Raw genomic sequence first — 26,357 nt, forward strand, 5'->3', positions numbered from 1 at the left:
CCCCTGAAGAGAGAAAACCGCCCCGGAGGAGTGCGCGGAGGCCGGGAAGATGCAGAACGAAAGGAGACCTCACGCAGCACAGCACACGCACAAAGGTCTCCCGCAATGGTGTAGGTAATTATGATGCCGCACACTGACGGCCACACCTACAGATCCACAGATACAGACACACACGCCCGTAGGAAAGAGAGGAAGGAACACGGTTTGTCGGCCACTGAGGTGATGTATCTTCCCTCCTCCTCCTCTCCCATCTCTCTGCTGTAGCCCACGTGTCTACAACAGACCCCCACAGGTGTGCACGCGTTCGGTGTTAGTTGGGTTCTCTTTTTTTTGTATGTGAGGTTGCGTTAGTGACTGGCCAGTCTGAGCCTGTAGAGAGATCGGTGTGCTGCTATTCGTAAGTCACTTCACTTTCTGTCGGTGTTGGCGTGGAGTGCCTATCACCGTGAAGCGCACAGACGTATGCGCACGCACATACCTGATGCCTTCCCTTGTCCGCACTGCCCCTCCCTCTCTCTCCGTCATGCGAAGCATGTGGAGAAGGAGGGAGGCGCGTGGAGGACATGTATTATCGAAGGAGGAAGGGTCCAGAGAACTGGAAGAGGGGAGGAGAAAAGAAGGGGTGGCCACGGGTGCACTGTAACACGTCAGACAACCACGCACAAACGTAGACACGCAGTCCTGTTGACGCCTCCCACCCCCCTCCCCCCCTTCGCATGGCCACTACCGCCCTGGGTCCCCTCACGTTCTTTCTATACGTAGCAACAGAGACGCTTTCGCACACGCCGCGACGTTAGGCGCAAAAACCGTTCAACAAAAGCGAAAAGGTGATTGCACAAAGAACAACGATGTGAGGCGCGTATACTAACCCATCATTCATGCGCCACAAAGTGACGGCGCCACCAATCGTTCCAATCAGCGCGAGACCCCACAGTGTCGGGTCCGTAGGGAGGACAAAGAAGAAAGCCCCGAACACGAAGTCCACCACAGGCTTTGCGAGGAGGATGAAGACGTGAACGAGCGTCATGGACGCCGCGGCAAGATAAAGTGACACACACGAAGAAGGATTCTGCAGCACCATGGGGAGTTGAGGCTGCTGCCACAGAGGGGCCGCGTCCCTCACGACTTGCCGAAAGATTTCCTTGACCACCGTAAGGCACAGACTTGCTGCGCCGGCAGGATCGGACTGCACCACAGACCAATGCAGCCCCTCGGCCACAGGAGTGGGGCGGCCATCCGCGGTGAGAAACAGCGGCACAGCCTTCTGCACTGTCATCCACCACCCAATCCCTGAAAGACCGACGGCGATCGGAATCGTCACCAACGGCAGCGGAGGATGCCACGTGCGATCCCAGAAGCTGCTCTGCCAAAAAGCAACGGCGCAGCCAGCCAGAAGAAAGCCCTGCAAGCACAAGGCACGGCGCACAAAGATGTCACGGAGAAGGACAACAGCGACATCCATGGGGCGCCAAGAGACAATCAGCTCCGTCACAGGAGGCACTGTTGTCACGAACGGCGGATAATGCAAGCGCCCTCCACCAAAGGAGACGATGGTCATATTCACAAGCGTGAGGAAGGCGAGCGTGACGAGGGACTGCCAACGGTGCGGCTCCTCAAAGAAACCCACAAAAGGTGCGATCACGATGCACGGAACGGCGAACAGCAGCATGAGCATCGTAGCAGCCACCATTCCAGCAGGCGGTGCCGAAAGCGACACAGATGACCTCGTTGACTGGTCCGTGAAGAGGTTGATGCCCTCTTCACCGAACATCACGAGGTGATAGTAGAGAATCCCAAATAGGGTGAAGGGGGCGAGGAACCATGTGAGATAAAACCGCTCCTTGTACTCTACGTGTCGCACATAGGATCTGAACTTAGGGCTCCGTGCCAACTCCTCCAGGCAGTTCAGCGTGTACTGGTTTGCCGCAGGACTGTGGAAGTCATTCGGATCGATGTGCTCGCAGGACATGGTGAGCCTCAAGAAGCAATCGAAATAGCGAAGAAAAAGAAGATGGAGTCTTGTGCAAAACTGATTTGTCGGCAACGGGTAGGCGCACAAAAACACGTTCACTCGAATACGGCGGCAATGCGCTGTGCACAGGTGGTGAGTTGACTTTGTCTAAAATGGGTGCGTTGTTTACAAGGAGCTCAGAGCAGTATTGCTCCGGTGAATCACTCACTCTCGCAGACACTCCTTCGCTCCTCTCTGTCGACGGAGACGTTACCTCAACGCGCGCCGTTCTCTCCCGATGCAAGTCAGCGAAGCAAAGATGACCGAGTCGGCTGCTCCACTCTTAGCGAGACTCTGTGGCACTACTTCTGTGCAAAGTCTGCTTGTGTCGTAAAAGGGAGGAAACAGAGTGGGGGTGTGCTTATGGGCGACGCCCACGCAGTAGCCCTCTTGTCGAATAGGGAAAAAGTAGAGGAGCACACTATGAGAACGGTAGAGTGAGATAGAGCAAACAGGTGGCGGTTGTAAACCCCCTACTTTCCTTGCTTGCCGGTGGAAGTGTGACGAGGCTGAGCACACGCCATCGCAGTCTTTCTTTTTACGTGCTTTGCTGGCGAGCACAAGACATGCGGAAGCAAGGCTAGACGGCATGTGGCACACAGAAAAGGTGGAGGCTGTCCGCGCCTGCAGTGCGCACTGCCCCAGCGCCACTCCCCATAGCATTGTCTCCTGCTCTCTTCTTGCCGCTACACCTCTTTTCAGGTGAGCGGGGTAAACAGTAGTACCCACCCACCCTCAATGCAACGTGTGCCTTGTGGAAGGTCACCCCTGCCAACGCCTAACACGCGGCCGCCTTGTTTTCGTTTTTGTTGTTGTTCCCTCTTTGCAGTTAAGAGAGTGAGGCACAGTGGGTGCCGTGCCTTGCACTGTGCTGACGGGGTTTTGTTCGTTGCTTCCCCTTATCGGCGTCCTTCCCACCCTTTTCGCGCGTCCCTCTTTTTTTCGGCTGCCTCTTCGCGGTGCAGACATCCTCTTCGTGCCTCAACCCGCGGAAACCCCTGCAAACACACATGAAGCGAGCTGAAACAGGAAATGGGGAAAGGAATGGCACTCCGCTCGCCTCCCTAGCGAGAGTCGCCCAGCCATCTCCCTCGGACGATTGCGGCGAAGTGGCACATTCGTTTCGGAGTCAAATATATTCGTACGATACCAGTGATCCCTCTGCTCTGCTTCTTGATTTGCGACCATTCTTACATGCCACCATCGCTGCCGCTGGCTGCGCACATCGTAACCTATCAAGCGACTTTGTAAAGGTAGAGAGGTAAGAGAAGCGAACACGCATGGGCGTGGCCAGTGCGAGAAGGGTGGCAAAGAAATCAACCCGCTTCACCTAAGCTCATCGCAAAACGAGATGAGGGGGGAAACAAAAACAAAAGAAATGCGGCGAGGAAGCTGCGAGAAAGTCAATTTCGCTCACGTCACTTGCTTCTCGACGAAACGCTGTCACAGTCCAGCTTGGGTCACAGGTGTCTCTGCAGAGAGCTACAAACATGACGGGGAGGGGACAAACAGTGGGAAGTAGGAGGAAGGGTAACAACGAAAAAGACACTCGCAAAGGGCGAGTGAGGGGGGGTCTATGGCGAAGTTGACGGGCACGTCTGCATTCTAGAGCACACCAAGTGAAAATAAAAGACACATTTACCGAGTTGGCTGCGTTATGTTCGACGACAAAAGGGGGAAAAGAAGAGAGAAAAGGAGAAGGGAATCACGAAAAGGAAAAAAAGAGGACAAACCGCAGGCAGGAGATGAAAGAGATACTTGCGCCGCCGTGCTACGAAAATTTAACTCCGGAGGGCGGGGCACTGCGTCGCGGCGCTCAGACTCTCCGCCGCACATTTTCCTCCACGTCACACAAAGAAAAAGGAGAACGTGGTTGAACCTCATCAGAATGCAGAGGGGGTACCTGTGTGGTCAGGTGCACGTGGAACCACATCATAATGAAAAAGAGGGATCCTCGGAGTGCTTTTGCCTACTGTGCACCTACCCTCCACGTGCTCTCCGTACCTCTCAACCACGTAGTCTCCCTCCCTCTCATCCAGGATGTGCTGTCTATGCGCTGGTATCACCTTCTGCAATAATGTCTGAACACAAAGTAGCCCCGCTTGGGATCAGTGAAGACAAGTACGAAACGTCGAGGAGAAACTTGGAGAAAGGGAGGAAGGGGGAAAGAGGTGGTCATCGATATCCTCACCGTCGCGCAGCATGCCCGCGTCTAGTCGCTCTCGTCCGAGTCGCTGCTGCTTGAGTCTGCCGAAGACGACGACGCAGAGTCGGCAGCCTTCGGCAGTGAGGGCTTCGAGCCGCGAGCTGCGCACTCCGCCTCGTACCGCTTCTTGTCTTTGGCAGCCAGCTCCTCGTACGGCTTCTTCTCATCGGCAGACATCTTGCCCCACGCCGCGCCGGCCTCGGTCATCTGCTGCTTCGCAGGTACGTCGGCGTGCTTGGAACGGTAGTCGCTGGCAAAGAAGAAGTACGCGGTCAGTGCACGCTTCGGTGCTTTAGGGTCCTTCTCCTTCACAGCCTTTGCCTTCTTGCCACCGCGCTTGAAGACAGCACCGCCGCGAGCGATATAAGCCGCCATCTCGCGATCGTAACGCAGCTTGTCCTCATCTGAGAGCTTCTGATAGCGGCTCTTCTCTGCCTCAGAAATCTTCTTCCACAAGTTGCCCATCTCCGCAAGGAGCTCGGTGTTCTTCATATCAGGGTTTTGCGCCTTTAACTTCTCTCGATTCTCGTTCACAAAAATGATGTATGGAGAGAGGGCGCCTTTGGGGTAGTCGTCCGGCTTCTTCTCCTTCTTATCACGCTTACTTGCCTTCTCATTGGACTTCTTGGCGCTGCTGGCGCTGCGCCCACGCTTCGAGCGGCGGGCGCTGACGTCCTCCTTTTCCTTCTGAATCTTGGCCAGCTCCCGCTGAATTTCAGGAGTCGTCATCAGTTTGCCCACTAACCGGTCTACCTCTGCAGTGAGCGGCGTAAAGTCCATGTTGTACTTGGCCTCCAGACGCCGGCGTAGAGTGTTCTTGCTCAGTGTGCTGAGACCGACATCGTGCATGATCTCCAGCATGGACTTCTCCAAGTCAGCTGGGATGGTGCCGTTGGGCAAACCAGACATGATGCACTCAGACACTGCTTAAAGCGGTTGCTTTGGTGAAGACCGAGAGAGAAAGAGTCGCCCAGTGCAGTCGAGAAATGAAAGAACAAACCACCGCAGTTCACTTTTCTGGGAGGGCATGCGTAAACCTAAACCCCCAAAACGCTAGAAAAATCAGCGCCGAAAAATGGTACACGAAGTTGCCACAGGCGGTAGAAACAGAAAACAGAAAAAAATATATATATACACACACTGGCTTAGCTCCTTTCTGTTATGGTGAGGATGATGGGGAGAAGGGTGCTCGTACGTGCGGGCGTGTGCGCGTGTCGGGGAGAAGGGAGAGGGGACGAGTAAGTACGTTCATACTTGTGTGTGTGCGTGCGTGTGCGTGCGAGCGGAATCGCACGCCATCGGGCCCAATGACGCGAAGCGGCGAAGGTGAAGAGAACAGTGAAGACTGTGTAACCCGAGTGAAAAAGAAAGCAGCAAAGGCAGGCAGCCGAGTGCGTGAGCGGCTGAGAGCCAGCGAAACCTCGAAAAGCAACTGACGAGCCGCCCAAACTGGGAACGACGACGCAACAGGGTAATAGGGCGCGAAGAGGAGAGCAGCAGCAGCAGCGGCAGCAGACGTACAGGGGTAGTGTCGATTTCAATTTTCTTCCTCACAGCGCGGAAAGGAGGGCTCCTCTCCGAGCTAGAACGAAGGCCTGCAAACAACAGCAACTCAGTGCAAAGCGAAAGCAGCGAGTGCAGAAATTAAGAGAACAGTTTTTTCTATCAACGCATCATTCGACCACAAACAAGTCAACAAGCGCACACGAAGACAACCACGGTTCGCCAACCCCTTGCCGCACCACGGCTACATCCTGGTCATCTGGGACGTGCTGTCTGCCGCTGAATCGAGCCATACGTCTAGCGGGATCTTCCTGTCCTTTCTCTGCATATGCGCTGCGTGATCGAAGCCAGGTGGACTAACATGGACTGCACGCCATGATCTAAGCGGGCCACCTTCAGGATCCTGCTCTACAGCAGAGGCGGTGGCGTCGGTCACTCAGATAACAGGCGGTGGTCCAGGTGTATACCAGATGAACCCCAGGAAGAAGTCGGCCAGCCTCCGATCAGGGCCCTCTGGGACCCTGCACGCGACTTGTATGCCATGTTTCCACCTCAGTCGCTGTAAGCCGTGACAACCCACAATGTGCCGTGGAGAGCTGTCGCGTGAGAGTCTAGACGATGCGATGGTGTAATCCACAGCGCCCTCATCGTGTATCCGGCATCAGTGCCCCATCAGCTCACCCAGTCAGATGGGGAAGATGCCGCATGCTTCGCACACACCCACAGTGGTGCTGATCCGTAGGCCTCTCCTCACGTCCTTTTCATTGATCACTCGTGCTTCTCTGACCACCACCACCCGATGCCTTGTCTGGTTGTGACACACCATTCCAGATTTCGCTGGGAGCGCGCGCACATGGCTCGCGTTTTAGGATCCGAGGACCTGCTTCAGGATGGCGTTGTTGTCTGGGGACCCGCTGTCTTTGTCTTCTGCTTCTATCGATGTCATGGGTGGCGCGTCCGGATGGCCATGCCCGCATGTGCTGCGACAGACGGGACGCTCCTATGTATCTGCCGTCGCAGATGCATTCCACCTTTTCCTGAACCCTACCGCCATCACCAGGGGAAGATGCACCAGTATCTGTTAGATCGTCAACGCGATGAGTAGTGGGCCGATGCAAACATCGGGATGATCTCGAGTCTCTCCAGCACAACACCAGTCCAGCCCTGCCCTCCGACGCCAAGAGTTCGCAACTACACCCTAGGGTAAGCTGCAGGATCTTGGCTTCTCACACCGAGTTGGTACTGGGACCTGATACCACACGCACTGAGGTGACGCCGCTATCATCAGAGAGGTGAGAGAACAACGAACCACAAGGAAAAGGAAGAAATATATACACCCGTGCAAGCGAAATAGCCCGAGGTGTTATGGTGACGATGAGAAAGTTGGTGCATTAGCCAGCCTCTACCCCCCCCCTGCTTTCCCACGCGAGTGTTCATCGGTCTACTGCAGGTGAAGCAAGAGCAACAGCGTGGAAGGTGGAACGGACAGAGCGCGAGCAACACTTAATAAGAAAAGCAAGCGAGAAAACGAGAGAAACAATCAGCGGAAACCAATGCACCCTATCCCCTCGCTGTCACTCTTACTTTTTTGTGGTCGTTTCATAGCCGAGCTCCTGCAACCCCATGCACACACACGCTACAACACACTCGTACGTGGGTGAGGGGGTGAGTGCCCGCAGGGCATAGTAGAGGAAGCAAGGGGGGGAAAAAACAGGAGAGGGGTGAAAAGTGTCTAGCTCTCCGGGAAGGAGAAGAATCGAGTGAAGATAATCTGTCAGACAGCGGTTAGTCAACAATGTCTGGGCTGGCCGGCAGGGTCAAAGAAAAATGCCTTGACTTTATCTTTAGCAGCCACCACCATGCAAGGCGGCGTGCGTCAGGCTATGCTCTCTTGGTGATCGAACATTGGCAATGGCAACAGTTGGGCTGTTTAGTGTCAGCTACTGTGAGCGCACCTGTGGACTGAGGCGGAGCCAAGTGCGCCGACCCCCTTACGGCATGGCTCCGTCTCATTGCTGCAAACACGAGGGCGATCCTTCTTTGATAGATTTACGGTTGGCCAGCTTGCGGGAATCTCGCACAGGAAGTCGCTTTGGCTGCTGGGGCGCCCCAAGTGCGCATGCTGCACGTCGCCTTGTGGCCGTGATGAGGTCGTGCTGGCTGTCAGATACTGAATAGCAAGCAGTGTTGCGGTTGGCGAGAGGCTGTGCGATGCTAAAAAGCTGTCCCACAGAACGCACCGGGAGACTGGCAGTAACATAGATGGCACCGGAGGTGTTGATAGGACACCAGGCGATTCGGTGAGGAGGCAGCTCCCGGAAACTGTGAGGTCTGTCTGGGCAGTGGAAATATCATCAACCTCGGCCGCTGCCCGCTCCTCAATGAACGTCAAACCTCTGGAAGGGAGTCCCAGCTCTTGATGCATGTTGTAAGGTCGCTCACTCTTTCGCTGTGTTGCAGTAACACAGGACGGTGGCGTGCTCCCGTCATGCGAGCTGGAACGCTTGCATTTGAGCTCGACAGCAGGTACCAGCGACGGCACCGCTGCGTATGCAGCGACCTGTTGGAGACTGTCGCTGCGGGGCATCGTTGGCGTTGGGCTGCGAGTCGACTCTACAAAAAAGCGAGCCCGCTCGAGAACCTCCCACGCGGCAGTGTACGCTGTAAAACGTTGAGACAGGAGTTGCTGGGCACACCAAAGCTGCTGAGCAGTGAGCTTTGCAGAGTAGTCGGCCCCGACAACACCAAGGCACTCGCTGATTGAATTTTGCGCCCTTGTCGGAGCTCGAGGAGAGGTACTGTACAGCGGCGTGCTTGCGTCACTAGAAGCACGTGTCGCAGATGAGTTCGACCGCCAAGAGGCGAACGGTGGCGAACTTCGGTGTGCTGTCCCGCTTTCAGAAAGCTCAAACACCTGCAGCTGTGGGAAATGTGAAGGGTGCCGGAGCTCCTGTGCAGCCTGCGCAAGCCCATTCAACACAACAGACACCTCGCCAACCGCCTCAACAGATCCAGTACAGGCTGAATCCTCGCTCCACCGCTGCTGAAGGCTTGTGACGGATTGCACGACGGCGTCGAAAAATATCCATTGTAGCTGCACAGCGCGTGGATGAGTCAAAACACCAAAGACCCCGCCATCCTCCTCGGAAGAAAGCATGATGCCGGTGTCAAGTCGACATATAAACCAAAGCATGGTCTGCTGCAGACCTAACGTCAGCTCAGCGTGGTAGCGGACAAGATCACACATAGTCTCGCCTTCTGTAAGCGAGGGGCTTGTCGTCAGCTTTGTCTGCAGAAGGTCGACAGACTCCCTGGGGAACCGCAGAGATAGGGACGTCCCCGGGACTCTGTAACACCGTCCTCGGCGGCGGATAGTGCTTGTGTCAGAGGATTGCTTTCCCACCCCTGAGCTGCTACTCGTCGCCGCTGCGTGCACCTCACATAATGGCAGCTCTGCTTCATTCTCTGTGGAGCTCCCCATGTCTTGCTGCACGGCTTCCAAAACCCGCTCCTCTAACACGCGAGTGAGGCGCAGAAGGTACAGTCCAGCTTCTGTCACGCTGTCACTACGCGGGCCACAGTTGCACGGTGCAGCTGTGCTCAAAACACTCTGCAATGAGTGTGTCATGTGCACGCAGTTCACAAGCTTTCTGCTGCGGCAATGAGACGGGGGACTGCAAGTCAAGTGGTTACTGAGATGCGCATCGCTTGCTTGACTGCTGTGCGGTGAGGAAGTGGCTGTCTGCCATACAAACTGCTCGAGTGCTTGCGCAAAGCGCTCCACTGGGTCTGCTACTAAGAAGTAATTGTCTCTCCTACGCGGCAGATGCGCTATTGAGCTGCGAGAGTCCATTCCGAAAGATGCGAAACAAGCCGCCACAAACGCACCACTCTCTCCGTTAAAAGCGGGAAAATCCTGGCAGGTGCGCACAACTAGCGCAAAACGTCTTTTTCCAAAAGTATGAGTCGAAGGCAGAAGAAGATAAAGCGTTGCGCGAGAACCAGTTGAAATAAAGATGAGAAAGAAAAGGGTGAGCAAGTGTGCTCATGTCCGCAGAGAGAGCAAGAGGTGTGAAAGAAAGAGACTCAGCTGGCCAAGTAGACTTCGTTCCATCTTGAAGCATGAGAAAGCAAGCTCGCACGCACCGAGAAACGTATTCTGCTCGTAGTAAAGTTCGTTGAAGTGGCACGATTGCCAGTGCTGTCGATTCACAGACACGCTCTCAGAGGCTGGCCAGATTACGCTTTTTCATCGACTCAACAGCAACAACAGGGATCGACAATTCGATTGGAAGCGAGTGCCATTCTGCACTATTACAGCCACACCGGCACACAAGTGTCATACCATCAGCCCAAGCAGCGTCTCCCTGGCCAATCAAAGACAAACAATGGCGCAGAGGTTTTTTTGGGGGGTGACCGCGCAGCGCGCTACCGTTCCCCTTTTCTTCAAAAGAGACGCATGGGCTCTCCACTCCGCCACCTTACTCTTTCTGCTGCAACGTACGCAAGCGCTTCTTCTCGCGCGCCAGATCGCGGCGGCGTCGCTCGCCAGGAGCAACACAGAATGCCTGCTTGTGCGCATAGAAAGCCTGAATTTGGCGGCCGTAGAACATGCGATCGTGCAGCGAGCGGCGAGCTGTCGTGGCCGTGCCAACGTCCGTGAACACTACAAATGCCTGACCGTAAAACTCTTTCGACTTGCTGTAAAGCACCGCCTTCACTGGACCAAACTGAGTGCAGTAAAGATATAGGGCACGTCGCACTTCATTGGCAGACGGCTTGTCAGGCAGTCCCCGAATGTAGAGTGTCTGCTTCGGCTCTTCCATTGCTAAATATGGGTGAGGACGCCAGTGAACCCTGTGTGATGTGTGCTGGTGTGCTCATGTGCCTCGCGTGTGCAATGAAGCGCAGGGCGTAAAGGGCACGAGAGAGAAAAGAGGAAGCGATACAAAGATTGAAGAGGGAGATACAAGTGGAAATGAGTCTGTTTTTAGAAACAAAAGTAACCTCTGCAGCAGGCGCCGCCACCGAGACTGCCGCGTGAACACCGAGCTACATGCAGCAAACAACAGCGTGGTTGCAAGGTTCAGTTGCAGCATACGTATACATATACAGATAAAGCACAACACAGTGGAGACATCCAAACAACATGCTGTCTGTTCCTCTCTACAAACGCATCCAGGCACTCCCAGTCTAGTGCGTGGATACGTTGATTCCCTTTTGCTTTTTTTCTTCCCACGCGTCTTCAATACGCTCCAGCGCCTCGAGCCCCAAGCAACATAAGAAAAGGGAAGAAACAGAGCTCACTCACTACCCTGGTAATTACAACTAGTCGTTAGATGTGGGGTATGGAGGAAAGGCGTCTCGATAGGGACTGTCAGATACGCACACTCACGTACGAGAGAGGAAGTGGGATCTCACCTACCAACCCCTGCTCAGTTTCTCCCGTCTGGCCGTACTAATCGACAAGTCCATTATGTGGTTTTTAAAAAGTGCCAGAAAACACCCAGAAAGAACGATGATGGGGGGTCAATGCAGGTGCTGAACCGATTTTGGCTATACATATCCTTTCGCCTTTCTTCCTTACCTCTCGCTACTAGAACGCGAGAGCACTGGTTCATCCTCGAAAGAAGGCGTTGTGAACATGCCACCTATCTGCCCCGCAGGTTCCAGTCTCTTTTGCCTGCTTTATTTTGACCACTTACTCGTTGTACTAATTTCTTCCGGGGTACGATCATCGACCGCAATGATGAGTCACGCCATTTGTTGCCACCAGCATCTACTTCAGTGTTGTGAGACCAGACGCCCATTCACGTACGTTTGCACGATGTTGTGCGGCGCGGCGGTGTAAACAATCTTCTGGAAGATGTCCTCCAGGGTGTCGATGCCCTCAAAGACCATCAGGCTGCTCTTCGGAAGTGTGGTGTCGATCACCAATACGTCGAACATGTAGCCTGGTGCGATACGACCGACCTTCAAGTCGAGGGAAATGCCACCATTGGCGGTAGCCACAAAGAAGGCCTCCACACTGCTCACGCGGGCGCCGCGGTGCTGGCTGCGCTCCGTGGCACTCAGACACGGATCGGTGCCGCACTCCAAAGCGCGGCCCGCCGTGAGCGCGTGGCGGCACGCGTCGAACAGCGAGGCGCTCGGGCCACCAGAGATGTCTGTTCCCATCCCTACATGCACGCCCATGCTCAAAGCCTTTTTCAATGGGAAGACGGCACCTGAAAAGTAGAAGTTAGACAGCGGGCAATGACCCACAGCTGCCCCGCGCTCCTTTATCAGTTGCATGTCCTCCGTGGATAAGTAGTTGGAGTGCGCCAAGACGGTCCGTCGAGTCACAAGTCCGAAGCTGTCGAGGACAAGGGCATCGTGCTTGCCATACCGCTCAATCACATAGTTGTGCTCCCAATTACTCTCGGAGCAGTGTGTCTGCACGTGGCAGTCGTACCTCTTTGCTAGCTCACCCAGTCCACGCAGCGCCTCATCGGTGCAACTCGGAATGAAACGAGGGACTACAGAAGGAAGCACTAGGCCGTCTGTGTTGCCCTTCAGCGCACGCACCTGCTGCACAAAGGTCTCTGACTGCGCCACTGACTCCTGCGGCGAGGCGTCGCGGTAGTACTCAGGACACTGATCAGCAAGGTCCATTGCAACGCGGCCTACTACTGCGCGCTGTCCCTTCTCCAAGCAGATACGTGCAAGGAGCACACTGGCTTCTACGTGAATCGACGCAAAGTACGCCGCAGTTGTCGTGCCATTCGCTAGCAGCGCGGACACGAGTGAGCTGTACGACTTCTCCGCAAACTCCAGATCCTTGTAACGCGCCTCCAACGGAAACGTGTACTGCTGTAGCCACATCTCCAAACTCATATCAAGTCTCGTACCAAGCTGTGGCCACTGCGGCGCGTGAACGTGCACATCAATGAGTCCAGGAATCAGGTACTGGCCTTTCTTGAGACGAGTGAGGTGCCCAGCGGCCGAAGCCTCCTCGGCTGCCCTTGCATAGGCTGCAGCATCGGTTGCTGGATTGATCACTTGCTCAATTGTGCCGTCTTGCACCACAACCAGGGCATCCTGGATAATGTTTAACGTGTTTCGGTCCGAGGTCTCAAATATGGTTCCCACAAATGCCTGCACAGGCATCCTTACTTGCGCAGAAGAAAAAGGTGAGTGAGGAATACCGGTGTAGATATCTGTTTGTTTGTCTGTGTGTGTGTATATATATATATATGTGTGTGTGTGCGTGTGTGCGTGTAAAAAGAGCTCTTTTAGGGCCTGAGCGGCGCTTGTAAAGAAACAAGAGAAGCCTCGAACGCACGCAGAATAATACCGCCGATAGGCGTTCAGAAGACGCTGCGCACAGCCCTTAGCGGTGGGAGACGAGGAAAAGTCATGGAACAGACAAAGAAAAAGAAAAATGGAGGTCAGAACTGAAAATGGCGACGTCTGCGGGTGTCGCACCAGAGAAAGCAGAGAAGGGGACATACAGGCCTGCTGTAAAAACACCCGTTGGGGGCTACGGGACTCGAGAGCTTCGCGGGAAAGAACAAAACTTAGCTCTCATCACGTGCCTCATGTATTGCACACAGAGCAGTGGGAAGGATGAGCGAAGAGAGAATACTCTTATCTTCCTCCTTAAGTGGTTTTCTTCTTGTTTCACTCGATTCTGCGTAAATTTGGGTGGACCCTATTGCTAATTCAACAAAAAGTAACAACAGAGAATCTTAAACAGTTGACAAGAAACAGGTTAGAGTTTGAGAGTACACGAAAAAAGAAACAAGCTTGAAACGAAATAACTTTTCGGCATGACCATTCGCTGCCATACAACACATGCGCTCAGCTCCACTCTCCGCGGCCCTGCCACACGCCAACCGCGCAGCGCTGAGCGGCGCTAGGCACGCGTCACGGCAGTGCGCCGACCCAGCCACCCGGCCACAGCCCCCGCCGCACACACCGCCCACCCACGCCCCCAGGCCGCCCCACAGCCCCCCGCATCATGCCGGCCAACACACGGCGCACCCGCCGAGGCGGCTCCGGCTCCTCACACCAGCAGGCGGCGAGGCCCGGGGTGAGATGCGTGCGAGCCACGCCGACACTCCTGCCCATCACACGGGCAGTGCAAACGCGCCCACTGCCGCAGGCCGCGCCGACGCAGCGCCATCCACGACCCGACCGCCGACACCAGCAGCGGCACGCCGCTCTGGCCTAGACGCGTCGCGGGCGCCAAGCACCGCCACCACGAGAAGCGGCTCGGCATTGGCAAGGGATGGGGGGTTGCTTGGACCCTCCAGAGTGAGGGTACTGGACCATTATGCCACGCTGAGGTGCCCCACGTCATCAGAGGGTTGGTAGAAAGATAAGAACAAAAAAGAAAGGGAAAGTTGAAGCATAGTCGTAGGAAAGCAAAAACAAGGCGATGGGAAGCTCACACACATATATAGAGAGGGGAAAGGAGAAAGAGAGGAACGTAGAAACACGTTTGAACAAGATAACGAGAAAAGAGAAACTGAAAAAAAGTGGGACAGAGAACTCAGAAAAAGAAATAAAGAAACATACGTGTTGAGGTTAGTTGTCAGGTTGTAGCACTCAGGTCGAGTTATGCATCAGTAGCTTCTGCTTTTTTCCTTTCTTCTTTTTGTCATCGTAAGCAAGAGGCGAATGAAATGAGAAACGTCACCGTTCGTTCCTTTCTCTGCCGTTCAATCCTCTATTGTATTCACAGACACCCACACTGCTACATAGACGCAGAGGGGGTTAGAGACTGGAAAGCTGTGAATCGAAAAGCAAGGGATAAACAGAAAGAGCAGTTGAACACACGCGCGCAGATACACACGCGCATGCATATGTGGGTCGAAAAGGAGAAACGAAGTGATGGAATGGAAGAAACAAAATTGGGTAAGCCAGAGAGAAACGGGGGAAGAGAAGAAGCCAGAGGGAAGTGAAAAGTGGGCTTAACGTCACATTGACAGATACGCAGGGGCCGGCAATTCTCGTTTTCTCTCTACGCAGCCTTCCCACTTTCCCTCTCGATCACATCGCAGAACGACTACAATAAAGAAGAAGAAGCGAAGAAGGGAAAAGGGGAGTGTTGAATTTTTATTCGTCGGGGCATTCACAAGTGAATTAAATGTTCCCCACGAGCACACACACACGCACATATATGTGTGTGTGTGCGTGTGTGCACAGAAAATGTATTTGAGGACTTCGTCAGCTGAAGGACTACTGGTGGGCAAGCACTGCAGAACGTGTCTACTTGTGTTCTTACTTATCTTCTCGATCCCTCTAAGTCACACCGAAGACGTGGTCATCACAGAAAGCACTGGTAGAAGGAGCGTGAGACCAACGAGTGAAATATCAGTTCTGCAGCACATCGTGTCGTCACGAAGGGCATGTCCGTACAGTGGTAGACATACATCGCAAGACAAGGTGCTCAGAGTACCCGCTGTCGGCACGATGCGTAATCGTAGCGGTGATACTGCTGGTCCGGTGACACTGTTGTGCTAGCGTATGTATCCACCGTGCGTGTATGGCTCTCCTCACCGCTGTTTATGTGAGTCCGTGAGATACCCACAGGTGGCGGCCCCGCAGCGCATTCTGTGGCAGATCGCATGTTCGCCTCGTGCGTCCCGGTACGGGGTGGGAACAGTCTCATAGCAACCTCGGACGTGATCTCCCCTACCTTGCGATTGTCCCACTCCCGACGTGCGTAGCGACTGTGAAACGTGTAGTCGGCTTCACAGTTTTTCGATCCGCCGCCACGTCGCAGAATAGCCGCCTCACCCCCTGGGTGCGACCCTAGTAGCCCTGTAACATCGTACACTGAGTTCCCTGAGACGATCCACAAAGATCTCCGTGTGTTGTGCATCCGTATCTCCTCCTCACTGATCACAGGCCAACGCTTCTTAAGCCCACTCAGAAGCAGTAAATCTTTGAGCATATTCAATGTGAGGAAATTGATTAGGGTCTCCTGTGTATATGGGTACGTCCTAGGAAAGTACTGTGCTGAAGAAGGTGTTGCTTTAGATCTTTGTTAGAGCAGGGACTCTGTCCTCCACGATAGAATCGTCTGAGTGGGTGCTATACGCTTGCACGATACGAATGAAGAAAAGCCACATAAAAATCTGAGACCGAGTTAAGAAAGGAAACAACGGACTACAGGAGAAGAGTGGATGAGCTGTCTCTCAACCGCAACTCCTGCAAAAAGCCCCAGCGAGAGATTCGAAAGGGCAAGGGGAAGGAAAAAGGAAAAAGAAAAAAGCGGAGAAAAAACAACACGTCCTTCTTTCAGCTTTACTGCGAAGTGCTATGAGCACGGCCTTGGTCTGTTTGCTTGTTCTATCGAACATCACACACTCCCTCGGTGTGAGCTACAGAGAGCGTTAGAAAGAGCACTGCCTTAGACAAAATCTTTAAAAAAGGAGAGACTTGAGTGATCGAACGTGTTTAGATGTGGGAACACTGACACTTCTTTTTTCTTTCCATCATTCGTAAGAGGCGACACGGAGGAACGACAAAATCCAAACCAAGGAAAGAAAGAGGAGAGGGAGGGGGTACAGAGGAACGGTAGTAAGACGAATGCACCTCATTCTGAGGGAGAAAAATATGTATGCCAATCACCTTTGCGTTGCCACTTGAGTGAAAAGACTGTGTGCCTCTTTTGGGGGGTGCACGAGGAACGAGCCCCTACCAGTCATCTATAGTCAAATCTCATGATCCAACTGATCTCAGTCAACATTGTTCTTGGAAATGTAGGGAGGTCCCATCTATTCATTTCTTTGCTGCTTATGCTGGTACTCAAAGGGTGACCGCTGAAGCTGAGCAAGCACTCAGGTAAGCCTGTGTAAAAGGAGGAAGCGTCAGAGAACATAATAAAGATACACTTAAAAAAGAAAGAGGGAGGGAAACGACTAATCTTTAAGTAAGCAGCGTCACGAACAGAGAACACAGTGGAAGAAGTGAAACAAACCAACGTCGAAATCGAAGAACATAAAAAGAATCAAGAAGCGCACGCAAGAAAGAGGGAAACCAGGACAGACAGAAGGAACGCCGCGACGAGGACTTGACTGCGTCTACTGTCTCAAATAGACAGACAACCCCAATAGTAATAAAAGCGGGTGCGCTCTAAAGAAAAAAAAAAACGTGCCTGTTTTACTTTCGGCATTTCTCCCGCATCAGCGGAAAGAGAGATGAGCAGCGTGAAACCTATCATAGCACAGCCTAGGTCATCTAACCGGCTCGATGGCAAATTGGAATTCATTGTCTCACGGTGGAAACGACGAGGGAGGCAATCGAAGAAGGAACTCCTGAGGTCATCCAAGCTTTACTGCAGATTATCTCATGCTCGCGTCCATCAAAAAAATGACAGAAATGCACTTCGTTCTCCTTTTAAATAGGCGAAGACTAAAGCAGAAAGCAAAACAGAACCAATAACTTCCGTCACACCAAACTTGCACCGAAACTGAGAAGACCAAAAGGAGCAAAAAGGGAAAGGAGAAAATTCACAACAAAACGAAGTGACAAAGAAGTGAACCGGCCTTGAGAAATATACTAAGAGTATTAGATAGGTGCGCACAGACACACGCATGCTACTTTTTCCAGTGAAGAAGGCAGCGAAGCGGAGAAAGGGAAAGGCACATTACGCGCCTTCTCTTCTTTCCATACTTGCAGATTTAGAGAGACAAAAAAGTCATTTTCATCCCCTCTAAAAGGAAGGCTGCCTGGGTGTGTGGGTGTGGGTGTGTGGGTGTTTGTATTTGCATACCGAATTATCTTTTTTTCTCTCTCTTTTCTGCTGTTCTTGCTTGTGGTGCGCTGGCGATAGGATGGGATTCGCAACAACGGTCTACCGGAGAAGAGCTTCCTAAGCTGTGATGACCCCCACACTACAATCTTGCTGTCGCTTTGGAAAACGGTGGTTATTACATTCTCCGCCTCTTATGGCAGCTGCGTTCTTCCTCACTTGTTTGCATCTCTTTTTCTTCTCCACCACCAAAGGGGAGATACAATAGAAGACATGCCTTTGGAAGTACAAAGAAAAGAGAAATCAGCCATATCGGTTTAGCATACATGAGTTGTAATGTCAGCAAGGGCGGTTGACGTTTTATAAGAGAGGGAGATGGACACGCTCAATGAAGACAAAATAGAAGTAGCCTTCCTGCAACCCCTCCCCCTTGATCTGGAGCATCGAGCACAAAGCGAAAAAAATGAAGACAAAGAGAATAGCTCTAGCAAGCCTGGTCTCACTGAATCATCGATTTATGCGCCCTTACTAAGGTAAACAGGGTGAGGAGAAAAGGCAGCAGATTATGGGAGTCGGTTACGCCTTATTCACATTCAATGCAATGACGATATCTGCATCGCTCAACGATAGCAGATGATCATTGTCGTCGTCGTCCGACTGCTCCGAGTCGCTGCCGTATCTATGACTTTCGAGAAGTTTGGTCGGGACAAGTACCTTTGTGCGAGTCTCAGGCGAAGTCTGCAGCAGCGGTACAGCCTGCGGAAGAGCGGTGGAAGGGCTAGGTGCGGGTTTCTCAACATCGCATGGTGGCAACTCCCCAATCTTGTACCTCTGTGCGCTGCGGCGTGCGGCCCTTCCGTGAAACATCAGGTCCTTCGCGCAATCTTTCACACCACCACCTCGCTTCAACAACGCATCATTGCCCCCGGGATGCCTCCCGATGAGCGAGGTGATGTCAAGCACAGAGTTATCGACAATGATCCACAACGACGCGCTTGTGTTGTGACTTGCCACCTCCTCACGTGTAATTATGGGCCATTTTTGAGCTAACCCGATCAACTGCAGAAGCTGGGTGAACATGCTAACGTCTCACACCTCAATGACTTGCCTTCACGAGGATGTAAAGGGAAAACACAGAGTGGGTGCGAAATTGACGGAGAAGCGCAGCTCTCACGCGTGGGAACAACTACACGCCCGATAATTCCTACTGTTTGAATCATAGAATGTGCAACTATGCTTGATGGGTGTGATTGCCTCTCAAGTATTCGCTGAGAGGTCAAATGTGTGAAAGGGAAAAAAAGAGAGCGCAAATGCGATTTAGCCACCACCTTCCCGAGGGTTCCTCTCCCCCGTATTACCTTTTTCTCACTGAACGCAATGGCTTAACGGTTAAGGGAAAAATGAAACGAGAGAGGTGAAATAGGCAGAACTAAATGTCTTCTTCCCTACATAGGAAAAACGATGCACGCGGCAAGGACAACGCCTTGTACCTCAGCTCATCATTGCACATGGTTGAGAGTGCAAGTCCATGGTGGAGTGTGTGAATTCCATGTACCAGGCACTACCTTGATTTTCTTTGAAGCACAAGTAATACTCCGTGGTACGTGCACTGAAAGAATCGGCAAACAAGGAAGCGGGGGAAACAAAAGATGACATTCCTCGTGGGACTATACAGTAGAGTAACTCCTTGTACTGACTATCTTCGGATCAATGCTGCTCATGTAATTATCAAGCACCTGTATGTGAATCGCTACGTATCAAAGACATCAACCAACCCGTGAGAAGCAACAAGAAGAGGAAACACTATTCGCGTTGATCCTGTCAGAACATAGAAGTCAACACCTATTGAGAGGCTCTTTCTTCTTTTCAACGACTTCATTCGCTGCCATACAACACATGCGCTCAGCTCCACTCTCCGCGGCCCTGCCACACGCCCACCGCGCAGCGCTGAGCGGCGCTAGGCACGTGTCACGGCAGCGCGCCGACGCAGCCACCCGGCCACAGCCTCCGCCGCACACACCGCCCACCCACGCCCCCCGCATTATGCCGGCCAACACACGGCGCACCCACCGAGGCGGCTCCGGCTCCTCACACCAGCAGGCGGTGAGGCCCGGGGTGGGATGCGTGCGAGCCACGCCGACACTCCTGCCCATCACACGGGCAGTGCAAACGCGCCCACTGCCGCAGGCCGCGCCGACGCAGCGCCATCCACGACCCGACCGCCGACACCAGCAGCGGCACGCCGCTCTGGCCTAGACACGTCGCGGGCGCCAAGCACCGCCACCACGAGAAGCGGTTCGGCATTGGCAAGGGATGGGGGGTTGCTTGGACCCTCCCCAGAGTGAGGGTGCTGGACCATTATGCCGTGCTGAGGTGCCCCACGTCATCGCAGGCCTATTGAGAAAGAAGAAAATGCTTTAGGTGATCAGTGCAACGGCGATGAGGAAGAGGATAAGACAACCGTAGAAAAAGCTTTCTGGTATGCACGTCTCAGCACCATTTAAGGTCCGGATGCCGTGCCGCTGCGAAACTCACAGAACAGCAAAGGTGTTCGTAACTGTCAGGGAGAAGCAGTCGAGCAGCGCTGGCACGAAGAACGTCGCAACAACTGAGATCACCGCCATTGCAACGATGGTACGCGGAAACGTGTCGTAGTATAAGGTAAATAAGCGGTCGGGCACACCATCGATCCAAAAGTGAACTAGAGCATCCTTGAAGGTAGTAGACTTGGTCCAGGGGTAATGATACGCGGTGTAGGTAACGGGCAGTGCGAAGACCAGCACATCGATGAAGAATGAGATCATGAACGCGGCACCAACCGCCTCTCAAACGAGCGTGGGCTAGCACCTGACAAACGACGCGTAAGAGACCGTGGAAGAGGGAGGAAAGTAAACGTGGCAACCGCTTAACTCCGCCACTTAGTTTTGAATAGTTGTGGAGAGCAAACAGGAGAGAAAGAGGAGCAGCACGTGATGTGAGCAGACCGGAGAGGAATAAATTCGCTGCTAGGTGACCAAAGAAAAGGGCCCAGTGTCATCCCCTATTTCAACGTCCCCAGCAGCAGTCATGGGGCACCGCAATTATGGACTGAGAAAACAACAACTCAGTTAGCCACATTGAGTTCGTCACGACCAAGTAATCATGAATGGAGTTGGTGCTCAATGACGCTATCAGAAAAGGAACACAGGTTTGCTTGCTCTTCACCCTCGCATGTGCTGCGGCAATGCCTCCTCTGCAGCCAGTGCTTGGTGTGAGAAACACACGTAGCACCCACACTTTTTTTGGCCCATCACCTGGCCACTTTGTCTGAACCTTGACAAAATGTTTAATGCTAGCTCCTAGTGGGGCGAAGGAGCTGGTGCAAGGGTTTTTCCTCTGGTGGCAGAAGTCTCGACACCAGCTCCTATCTGAGGGCTGGCAAAGCGCGTGAAGAACAGAATGGAAATTCCTTAAATGACCTCAACCAAGTCAAAGAGAGGGTGTGATAATGGCGCTGCGATTCCCCTGTTCTAGAGAAAAGAGGTGCTACAGGTAAGAAAAAGTACGCTAGCATCGCTTTCCTGATACGTGGTATTCCTACTTTTTTCCAGCGTGTCCATTCGCTGCCATACAACACATGCGCTCAGCTCCACTCTCCGCGGCCCTGCCACACGCCCACCGCGCAGCGCTGAGCGGCGCTAGGCACGTGTCACGGCAGCGCGCCGACGCAGCCACCCGGCCACAGCCCCCGCCGCACACACCGCCCACCCACGCCCCCAGGTCGCCCCACAGCCCCCCGCATCATGCCGGCCAACACACGGCGCACCCGCCGGGGCGGCTCCGGCTCCTCACACCAGCAGGCGGTGAGGCCCGGGGTGGGATGCGTGCGAGCCACGCCGACACTCCTGCCCATCACACGGGCAGTGCAAACGCGCCCACTGCCGCAGGCCGCGCCGACGCAGCGCCATCCACGACCCGACCGCCGACACCAGCAGCGGCACGCCGCTCTGGCCTAGACGCGTCGCGGGCGCCAAGCACCGCCACCACGAGAAGCGGCTCGGCATTGGCAAGGGATGGGGGGTTGCTTGGACCCTCCCCAGAGTGAGGGTGCTGGACCATTATGCCGTGCTGAGGTGCCCCACGTCATCAGGGACGTGGTATTCCTGCGCGATAATAAAAAATAAACGGAAAAAAGGAACACAAGAACAGAACACCGAACATACAAAAGTAGAGACAACAGATGGGTTTGTCTGATTGTTTTTAGAAGGAAATGGAAACACGTTGTCGGTACTAAATCGTGCGTGAAGCAGCACATAATCGGCACATTCGCACTCGCACGTCTTCGTCTATTCCTTCTCATATGGGGTGCGCTCCGTGAGGCTCTGCTTGAGGCGGTTCAGCTCCTTCAGGTCCTTGTCCGCCTTGGTGATGAGCCCGAGACCCTTGTAGGCACGGCTGCGAGCTAAGAATGCGCGCCACATGTAAACATACTCGTTCGCATTGATGACCGGAGTGACAGCTTCCACAGCCTCCTGCAGGTGGTTCATCTCTGCCAGCGCAACACATTTCTGGACCTGGGTACGGTAGAGCAACTGCTTCGCTAGAGCCTTGGCGATCTCTTTTCCGCGCCTTGCATAGCCCGTCGCTGCAGCGGTGTCCGACGACACAACCGCCAGGTGCACGGATTCCACAGCGTCGGCAACTACCTGATCTGACAAGCTGATGGGCGTACTTGGGCCAGGTCCAAATGCCTCTCGAATAGAAAGAATGATACTCCTATCCTTTGGTGCCGACCTCAGCAACGCATGGAGGTTCTCCTCCGAGTCATAGAAAGCCTTGTTGGGAACAGAAGCACGGATCCGCTCTATGGCCTCCTGCTTGAGACCCGCGTTGTGGGGTGTCAGCGCCTCCCGGATCAGCTGCTGCGCCGATTGCGCGGCCTTGGACGTCCATTGATCGTAGTGGTCTGTGACTGTGGGGAAAAAATCGTGGAAGTGGTGACGCACGTTGGCTTCGTGCAGCGTCATCGCCAGCTCCAAAGCCTCCTCCTCCGTCACCTCCCCACCAAAGACCTTCTTCGCCTGTTCAAGAACTTTTGCGGTAGCAGGATCGGCCATCACGTTCGTCATCCCCTCAGCCACCGCGGCGCTAACTCCCTCTGGCCTCACCCCAGGTCGAGCGCGACTTGCCTGAAAACCAATCAGGCAGAACTCGTTGGTGTTATCGGTGGTAGCTACAAGTTCCGACACGTGGATTGGGGTGTTGATGTACTCCAGGATTTCCTTCTCGATTGAAGCAAAGCGATTGCACAATTCCTCACTCGCACCGGTGTAAAGGCTGTACTCTGCTGCAGCCAGCTCTACGAGCCAGCACCCAGGAGAACTTGCAACAAGTTCCTTGTAATCCCTCTGCAACTTGGAGCGTAGGTCCGACACCTCAGCCTCCGTAGCACCACCTGAAACGTTCAGTGCCGCCTCCTTCATGTCAAGCATCTCGTTATGCGAGCGCAGGCGGATGCCAACCGCGAAGCGCTTCAGTGCCTCATCTTGCACCTTTGGCAGGACAGAGTTGATTTCTGCAATGGCCTCTGTGGGGTTCCGTAACATCAGGTAAAGGTACGCGCGTGCCACTACTGCTGTTGTCCCTGCCAGGCCCTCGCCCTTCGTTTTTTCCACGATGCTGTTGATCGCGCTCGCGTTCACCTTGCGAGTAGTCCTTACACCAACCATCCGACGGATCACATTTTGCGTTGCGATCGAGTCGGCGAGCACCGGTTTCAAAGTCGCCAGTGGCGCGCGCAGGTGGTTCACAGCATAGAACATGTTGATCTATTTTTCCAAAACAGGTGAATGATGTTAAATAAGCAAATACGTGTGCTTCCTACTTGCCTGTCGCACGCAAGTCAAGACTTGAATCTTTGAAGACATGAACAGTATGTAATGTGAAGGAGGCAGTAAACAGAGAGGAAATAGTTTTAGTTGCGAGGCCTTTGAAGCTACAGCAACCAAGCAGGCAAGTGAAAGAGAAAGACAATATCCCATTCCCCTTCGCAACGTTCAAGCAATTCCCGAGTAATCACACCGAGCACCGCTCCCCCTTTGTCTTGCTGTGGGTATCATCACACCAGCTTCCCTTCAATGAGAAAGGTTTCACTTGGTAAGAAGAACTACACGCCCCCCTCCCCTATACAAGCCCACCTTTAGACACAATGTCAGCTGCTTTTGTTTTGGGGGGCTGTTTCTGACGGTTACTCTTGTATCGCCCGTTGTATGTGGACAAAAATAGCGCAGGTACATGAGAACAGAAAAAATGTTTCTACCATATTTCTCTTTTCCAGAGAATCGTTAATACTCCTTCCTCTTCCTGAAACTTCTCGCGGATGTTACGATCAGCGCCTGGAAAATGGAAAAGCGAAAATGCAAAAAGTGTGCCATTCGCTGTTCACTTGGACTTAATGTTCTTCACCGCCCACTCTAGCCCTTCATGCAGGCCTGTGCCAGTTTTCGCGCTGCACTTCTGGATAGACCACGTGCGGTCGCGCAAGCTGTGCAAATTGAGTGATGTGCTCACATCCTCTGGTGACAGCGCAGTTGCAAGGTCACACTTGTTGGAGAAAATAAGCACAGGGGCCTCTCGGAGCTTTTCTTCCTGCAGGAGGCCATCGAGTTCAGATGCCGTCTCCTCTAGGCGGCGCCGATCGGCAGCATCGACGACGTAAATCAGGCAATCCACCTCGTCGTAGTAGTTCGGCCAGTACGCGCGGATCGCCTTTTGACCACCAATATCCCACATGTTCATCTTAAAGCCCTCGCAGTTGATAGACTTGATGTTAAATCCCTGCGTCGCCTGAGTGGTGGTGGGATCCTCGTCGGACAGCTTGCGGAGAATGGACGTCTTGCCAGCATTATCGAGACCCAGAATCAAGATCCGCGGCTCTGCTTCGCTCCTCTTGAGCTTGCGAAGGAGTGTGAGAAGGCCCATTTGATAAAGTAAAGCAGAAAAGGGTTTGGGAGAATCTTGAGCACGGATCAAACGCGTTTAAAGGGAAAAATCAGAAAAGAAAAGGCGAAAAGGAGGCGACAGAGTTAACTTCTGCGCCTTATACCACCATAATCACGAGCAGAAGTCGAGCACATGGTACAACCCTTCAGTAGAATGACCAACACCTTCCAGTGCTTGACATTACACCGAGGAACGGAAGAGGTACTCCTAGATCCTTCGCAGACGCATCGTTGTCATCTGTATGCAAGAGAAATTGTTTTTGAATCCCAGAGTAAAGATAAAAGCTGTTTTTTACAGTACAAATATAGAGCAATTCTCCTCGTGAATCTGCAAAACAACTCAGAAGCACCTATCCATACCTGCTTTTTCTAACAATGCTGCTTCACGCTCAGGTGAGTTGCAACACGCTGCTTCCTCCATCGCCAGAGCGGCGCTTTTTTGCCATGCGCTCCTCTCTGCTCTCCAGCAAACTGGGATCCACGTCGAGTTGCCTTTTGTAACGTTTCCGACTGAAGTTGTATATGTCCTGGTACCAGCTTTGTGAAAAAGTAACATAGTAACAAGGTCGGGGATCTATTTTTGCGTTGCGCAGCCCACGATGAACAACTCGATAGTCAAATAGCAGTGCGTTGCCGAGAGCGACGGCTGGGGAGACTGGTTTCCTGCGCCTCGCATTCCCAACAATGTGAGACCCCGGAAAAAACTCGGTGCCGTTACGGCTGTCGACACTAATCAAGGGTACAAATACGTTAACTGCGTAGGGAAAGAGGTTCACGGCATTGCTAAGCCCAGGCCCATCAGTGTGGAGGTTTTGAGTTTCACTGCCCATCAGCGATAGAAAGCAACCGGATGACATCACCTTCTTCTCAATACGTAAATGTGCATTGCAAAGGAGCGTGTCGAGTGTTTGCTGAACGATTTGTGATTTGGCAACCAGGGGAACTACTTTAGAGGTGATGAAGTCTGCAATTATTTCAAACCTTCCCGGGCACCGCTGGCGAAAATTAGAGTACCCAATTTCAAGTGTTGGAACGGCATCCCCCATCTCGGCCTGGCACTGGTACGTCTTGAGCAATGCATTGAAGTAGCGTAGAAGGTCAGCATTCCACGCGGTGAGGTCCTGAATAATATTATCCAACTCTATCCTTTTCTCAGCAAGTGGAACTACACAGAAACCGTCTTCAAGAAATGCCTTCGCATACTTGTTCATGTGATGTGGATGCTTCTCTAATTTCTCCTCTATCGTCCCCGAAAGACAGCAAACACAGCTATGGGTTGTTGGTGCTTTTTCCTCGACCACACCCGTGTCGGCCATAAAACACATTCTGTGATACCATCTGTTACACTTAACACAGTGTACAGACTTTTTGAGAGTAGCTTCCCGCAGCACCTTACCGCAACGGGAGCATGTTGTGTGCTCTATCGCAAGGGGTATCCTCATCTTCCCTTAGGATCTGTGAAGGAAAGATGAAGGAAGGCTAGAATTAAAAGCAAAAAGATCCTACTAACGGACCCATAAAACTCATGCATTTTTCCGCAGCACTTGCTGGAGTGGCTAGATTTTTATTGCACTTGTAAACGCTCTCTTTTTGAGAGAGGCAACGCATTGCTTTATTTTTCTTCGTATATGAAAACTATAACAATTTAAAAAAATGCTGAGCTGTATTATGCTTGAAAGCGAAGCCAATTTATGTAAACTATCTATACGTGCAGGATATGACACCAGCAACAGTGAAGTATCGGCGCTATCTTGTGCACTCCCGTATCCTGTGCTTTGGGAGACATCTGCACGACATCACCTCGGGTAGCAAGCGTAAGCATGAATCACCAAATGCACCTTTCCAAGGACCCTGATGTGCCTTATGGGACCCAGCTTGTTAGCCTATACGCAGGCCGTGTTCATTCAAGTC

General features: G+C 53.1%; 9 protein-coding genes across 9 annotated transcripts, besides 4 other annotated features; all 9 read right to left on the minus strand.

Moving 5' to 3' along the window:
* Positions 1–793: 793 nt before the first annotated feature.
* Positions 794–1,969, minus strand: LPMP_290840 (hypothetical protein; the record flags this gene model as incomplete). The annotated part of the gene is made up of 1 exon (XM_010702390.1): positions 794–1,969. The coding sequence occupies one exon, from the start codon at positions 1,967–1,969 to the stop codon at positions 794–796; it is 1,176 nt and encodes a 391-aa protein (XP_010700692.1).
* Positions 1,970–4,223: 2,254 nt separating this feature from the next.
* Positions 4,224–5,126, minus strand: LPMP_290850 (high mobility group protein tdp-1, putative; the record flags this gene model as incomplete). The annotated part of the gene is made up of 1 exon (XM_010702391.1): positions 4,224–5,126. One exon carries the CDS (start codon positions 5,124–5,126, stop codon positions 4,224–4,226), a length of 903 nt encoding a protein of 300 aa, XP_010700693.1.
* Positions 5,127–5,863: 737 nt separating this feature from the next.
* Positions 5,864–6,992: a repeat region.
* A 664-nt stretch (positions 6,993–7,656) lies between these two features.
* LPMP_290860 (hypothetical protein) lies at positions 7,657–9,201 on the minus strand (the record flags this gene model as incomplete). Its single annotated transcript, XM_010702392.1, has 1 exon — positions 7,657–9,201. The coding sequence occupies one exon, from the start codon at positions 9,199–9,201 to the stop codon at positions 7,657–7,659; it is 1,545 nt and encodes a 514-aa protein (XP_010700694.1).
* Positions 9,202–10,201: 1,000 nt separating this feature from the next.
* On the minus strand, positions 10,202–10,546 carry LPMP_290870 (hypothetical protein; the record flags this gene model as incomplete). The annotated part of the gene is made up of 1 exon (XM_010702393.1): positions 10,202–10,546. The coding sequence occupies one exon, from the start codon at positions 10,544–10,546 to the stop codon at positions 10,202–10,204; it is 345 nt and encodes a 114-aa protein (XP_010700695.1).
* Positions 10,547–11,504: 958 nt separating this feature from the next.
* LPMP_290880 (guanine deaminase, putative) lies at positions 11,505–12,869 on the minus strand (the record flags this gene model as incomplete). Its single annotated transcript, XM_010702394.1, has 1 exon — positions 11,505–12,869. One exon carries the CDS (start codon positions 12,867–12,869, stop codon positions 11,505–11,507), a length of 1,365 nt encoding a protein of 454 aa, XP_010700696.1.
* A 654-nt stretch (positions 12,870–13,523) lies between these two features.
* Positions 13,524–14,065: a repeat region.
* A 1,091-nt stretch (positions 14,066–15,156) lies between these two features.
* Positions 15,157–15,663, minus strand: LPMP_290890 (cytochrome b5-like protein, putative; the record flags this gene model as incomplete). The annotated part of the gene is made up of 1 exon (XM_010702395.1): positions 15,157–15,663. One exon carries the CDS (start codon positions 15,661–15,663, stop codon positions 15,157–15,159), a length of 507 nt encoding a protein of 168 aa, XP_010700697.1.
* Positions 15,664–19,322: 3,659 nt separating this feature from the next.
* Positions 19,323–19,854: a repeat region.
* A 1,192-nt stretch (positions 19,855–21,046) lies between these two features.
* Positions 21,047–21,593: a repeat region.
* A 198-nt stretch (positions 21,594–21,791) lies between these two features.
* On the minus strand, positions 21,792–23,267 carry LPMP_290900 (hypothetical protein; the record flags this gene model as incomplete). The annotated part of the gene is made up of 1 exon (XM_010702396.1): positions 21,792–23,267. One exon carries the CDS (start codon positions 23,265–23,267, stop codon positions 21,792–21,794), a length of 1,476 nt encoding a protein of 491 aa, XP_010700698.1.
* Positions 23,268–23,886: 619 nt separating this feature from the next.
* LPMP_290910 (ADP ribosylation factor 3, putative) lies at positions 23,887–24,426 on the minus strand (the record flags this gene model as incomplete). Its single annotated transcript, XM_010702397.1, has 1 exon — positions 23,887–24,426. The coding sequence occupies one exon, from the start codon at positions 24,424–24,426 to the stop codon at positions 23,887–23,889; it is 540 nt and encodes a 179-aa protein (XP_010700699.1).
* Positions 24,427–24,835: 409 nt separating this feature from the next.
* On the minus strand, positions 24,836–25,888 carry LPMP_290920 (hypothetical protein; the record flags this gene model as incomplete). The annotated part of the gene is made up of 1 exon (XM_010702398.1): positions 24,836–25,888. The coding sequence occupies one exon, from the start codon at positions 25,886–25,888 to the stop codon at positions 24,836–24,838; it is 1,053 nt and encodes a 350-aa protein (XP_010700700.1).
* Positions 25,889–26,357: the final 469 nt, after the last annotated feature.

Source organism: Leishmania panamensis (assembly GCF_000755165.1).
Source record: "Leishmania panamensis strain MHOM/PA/94/PSC-1 chromosome 29 sequence".
NCBI classification, from domain to species: Eukaryota; Euglenozoa; class Kinetoplastea; order Trypanosomatida; family Trypanosomatidae; genus Leishmania; species Leishmania panamensis.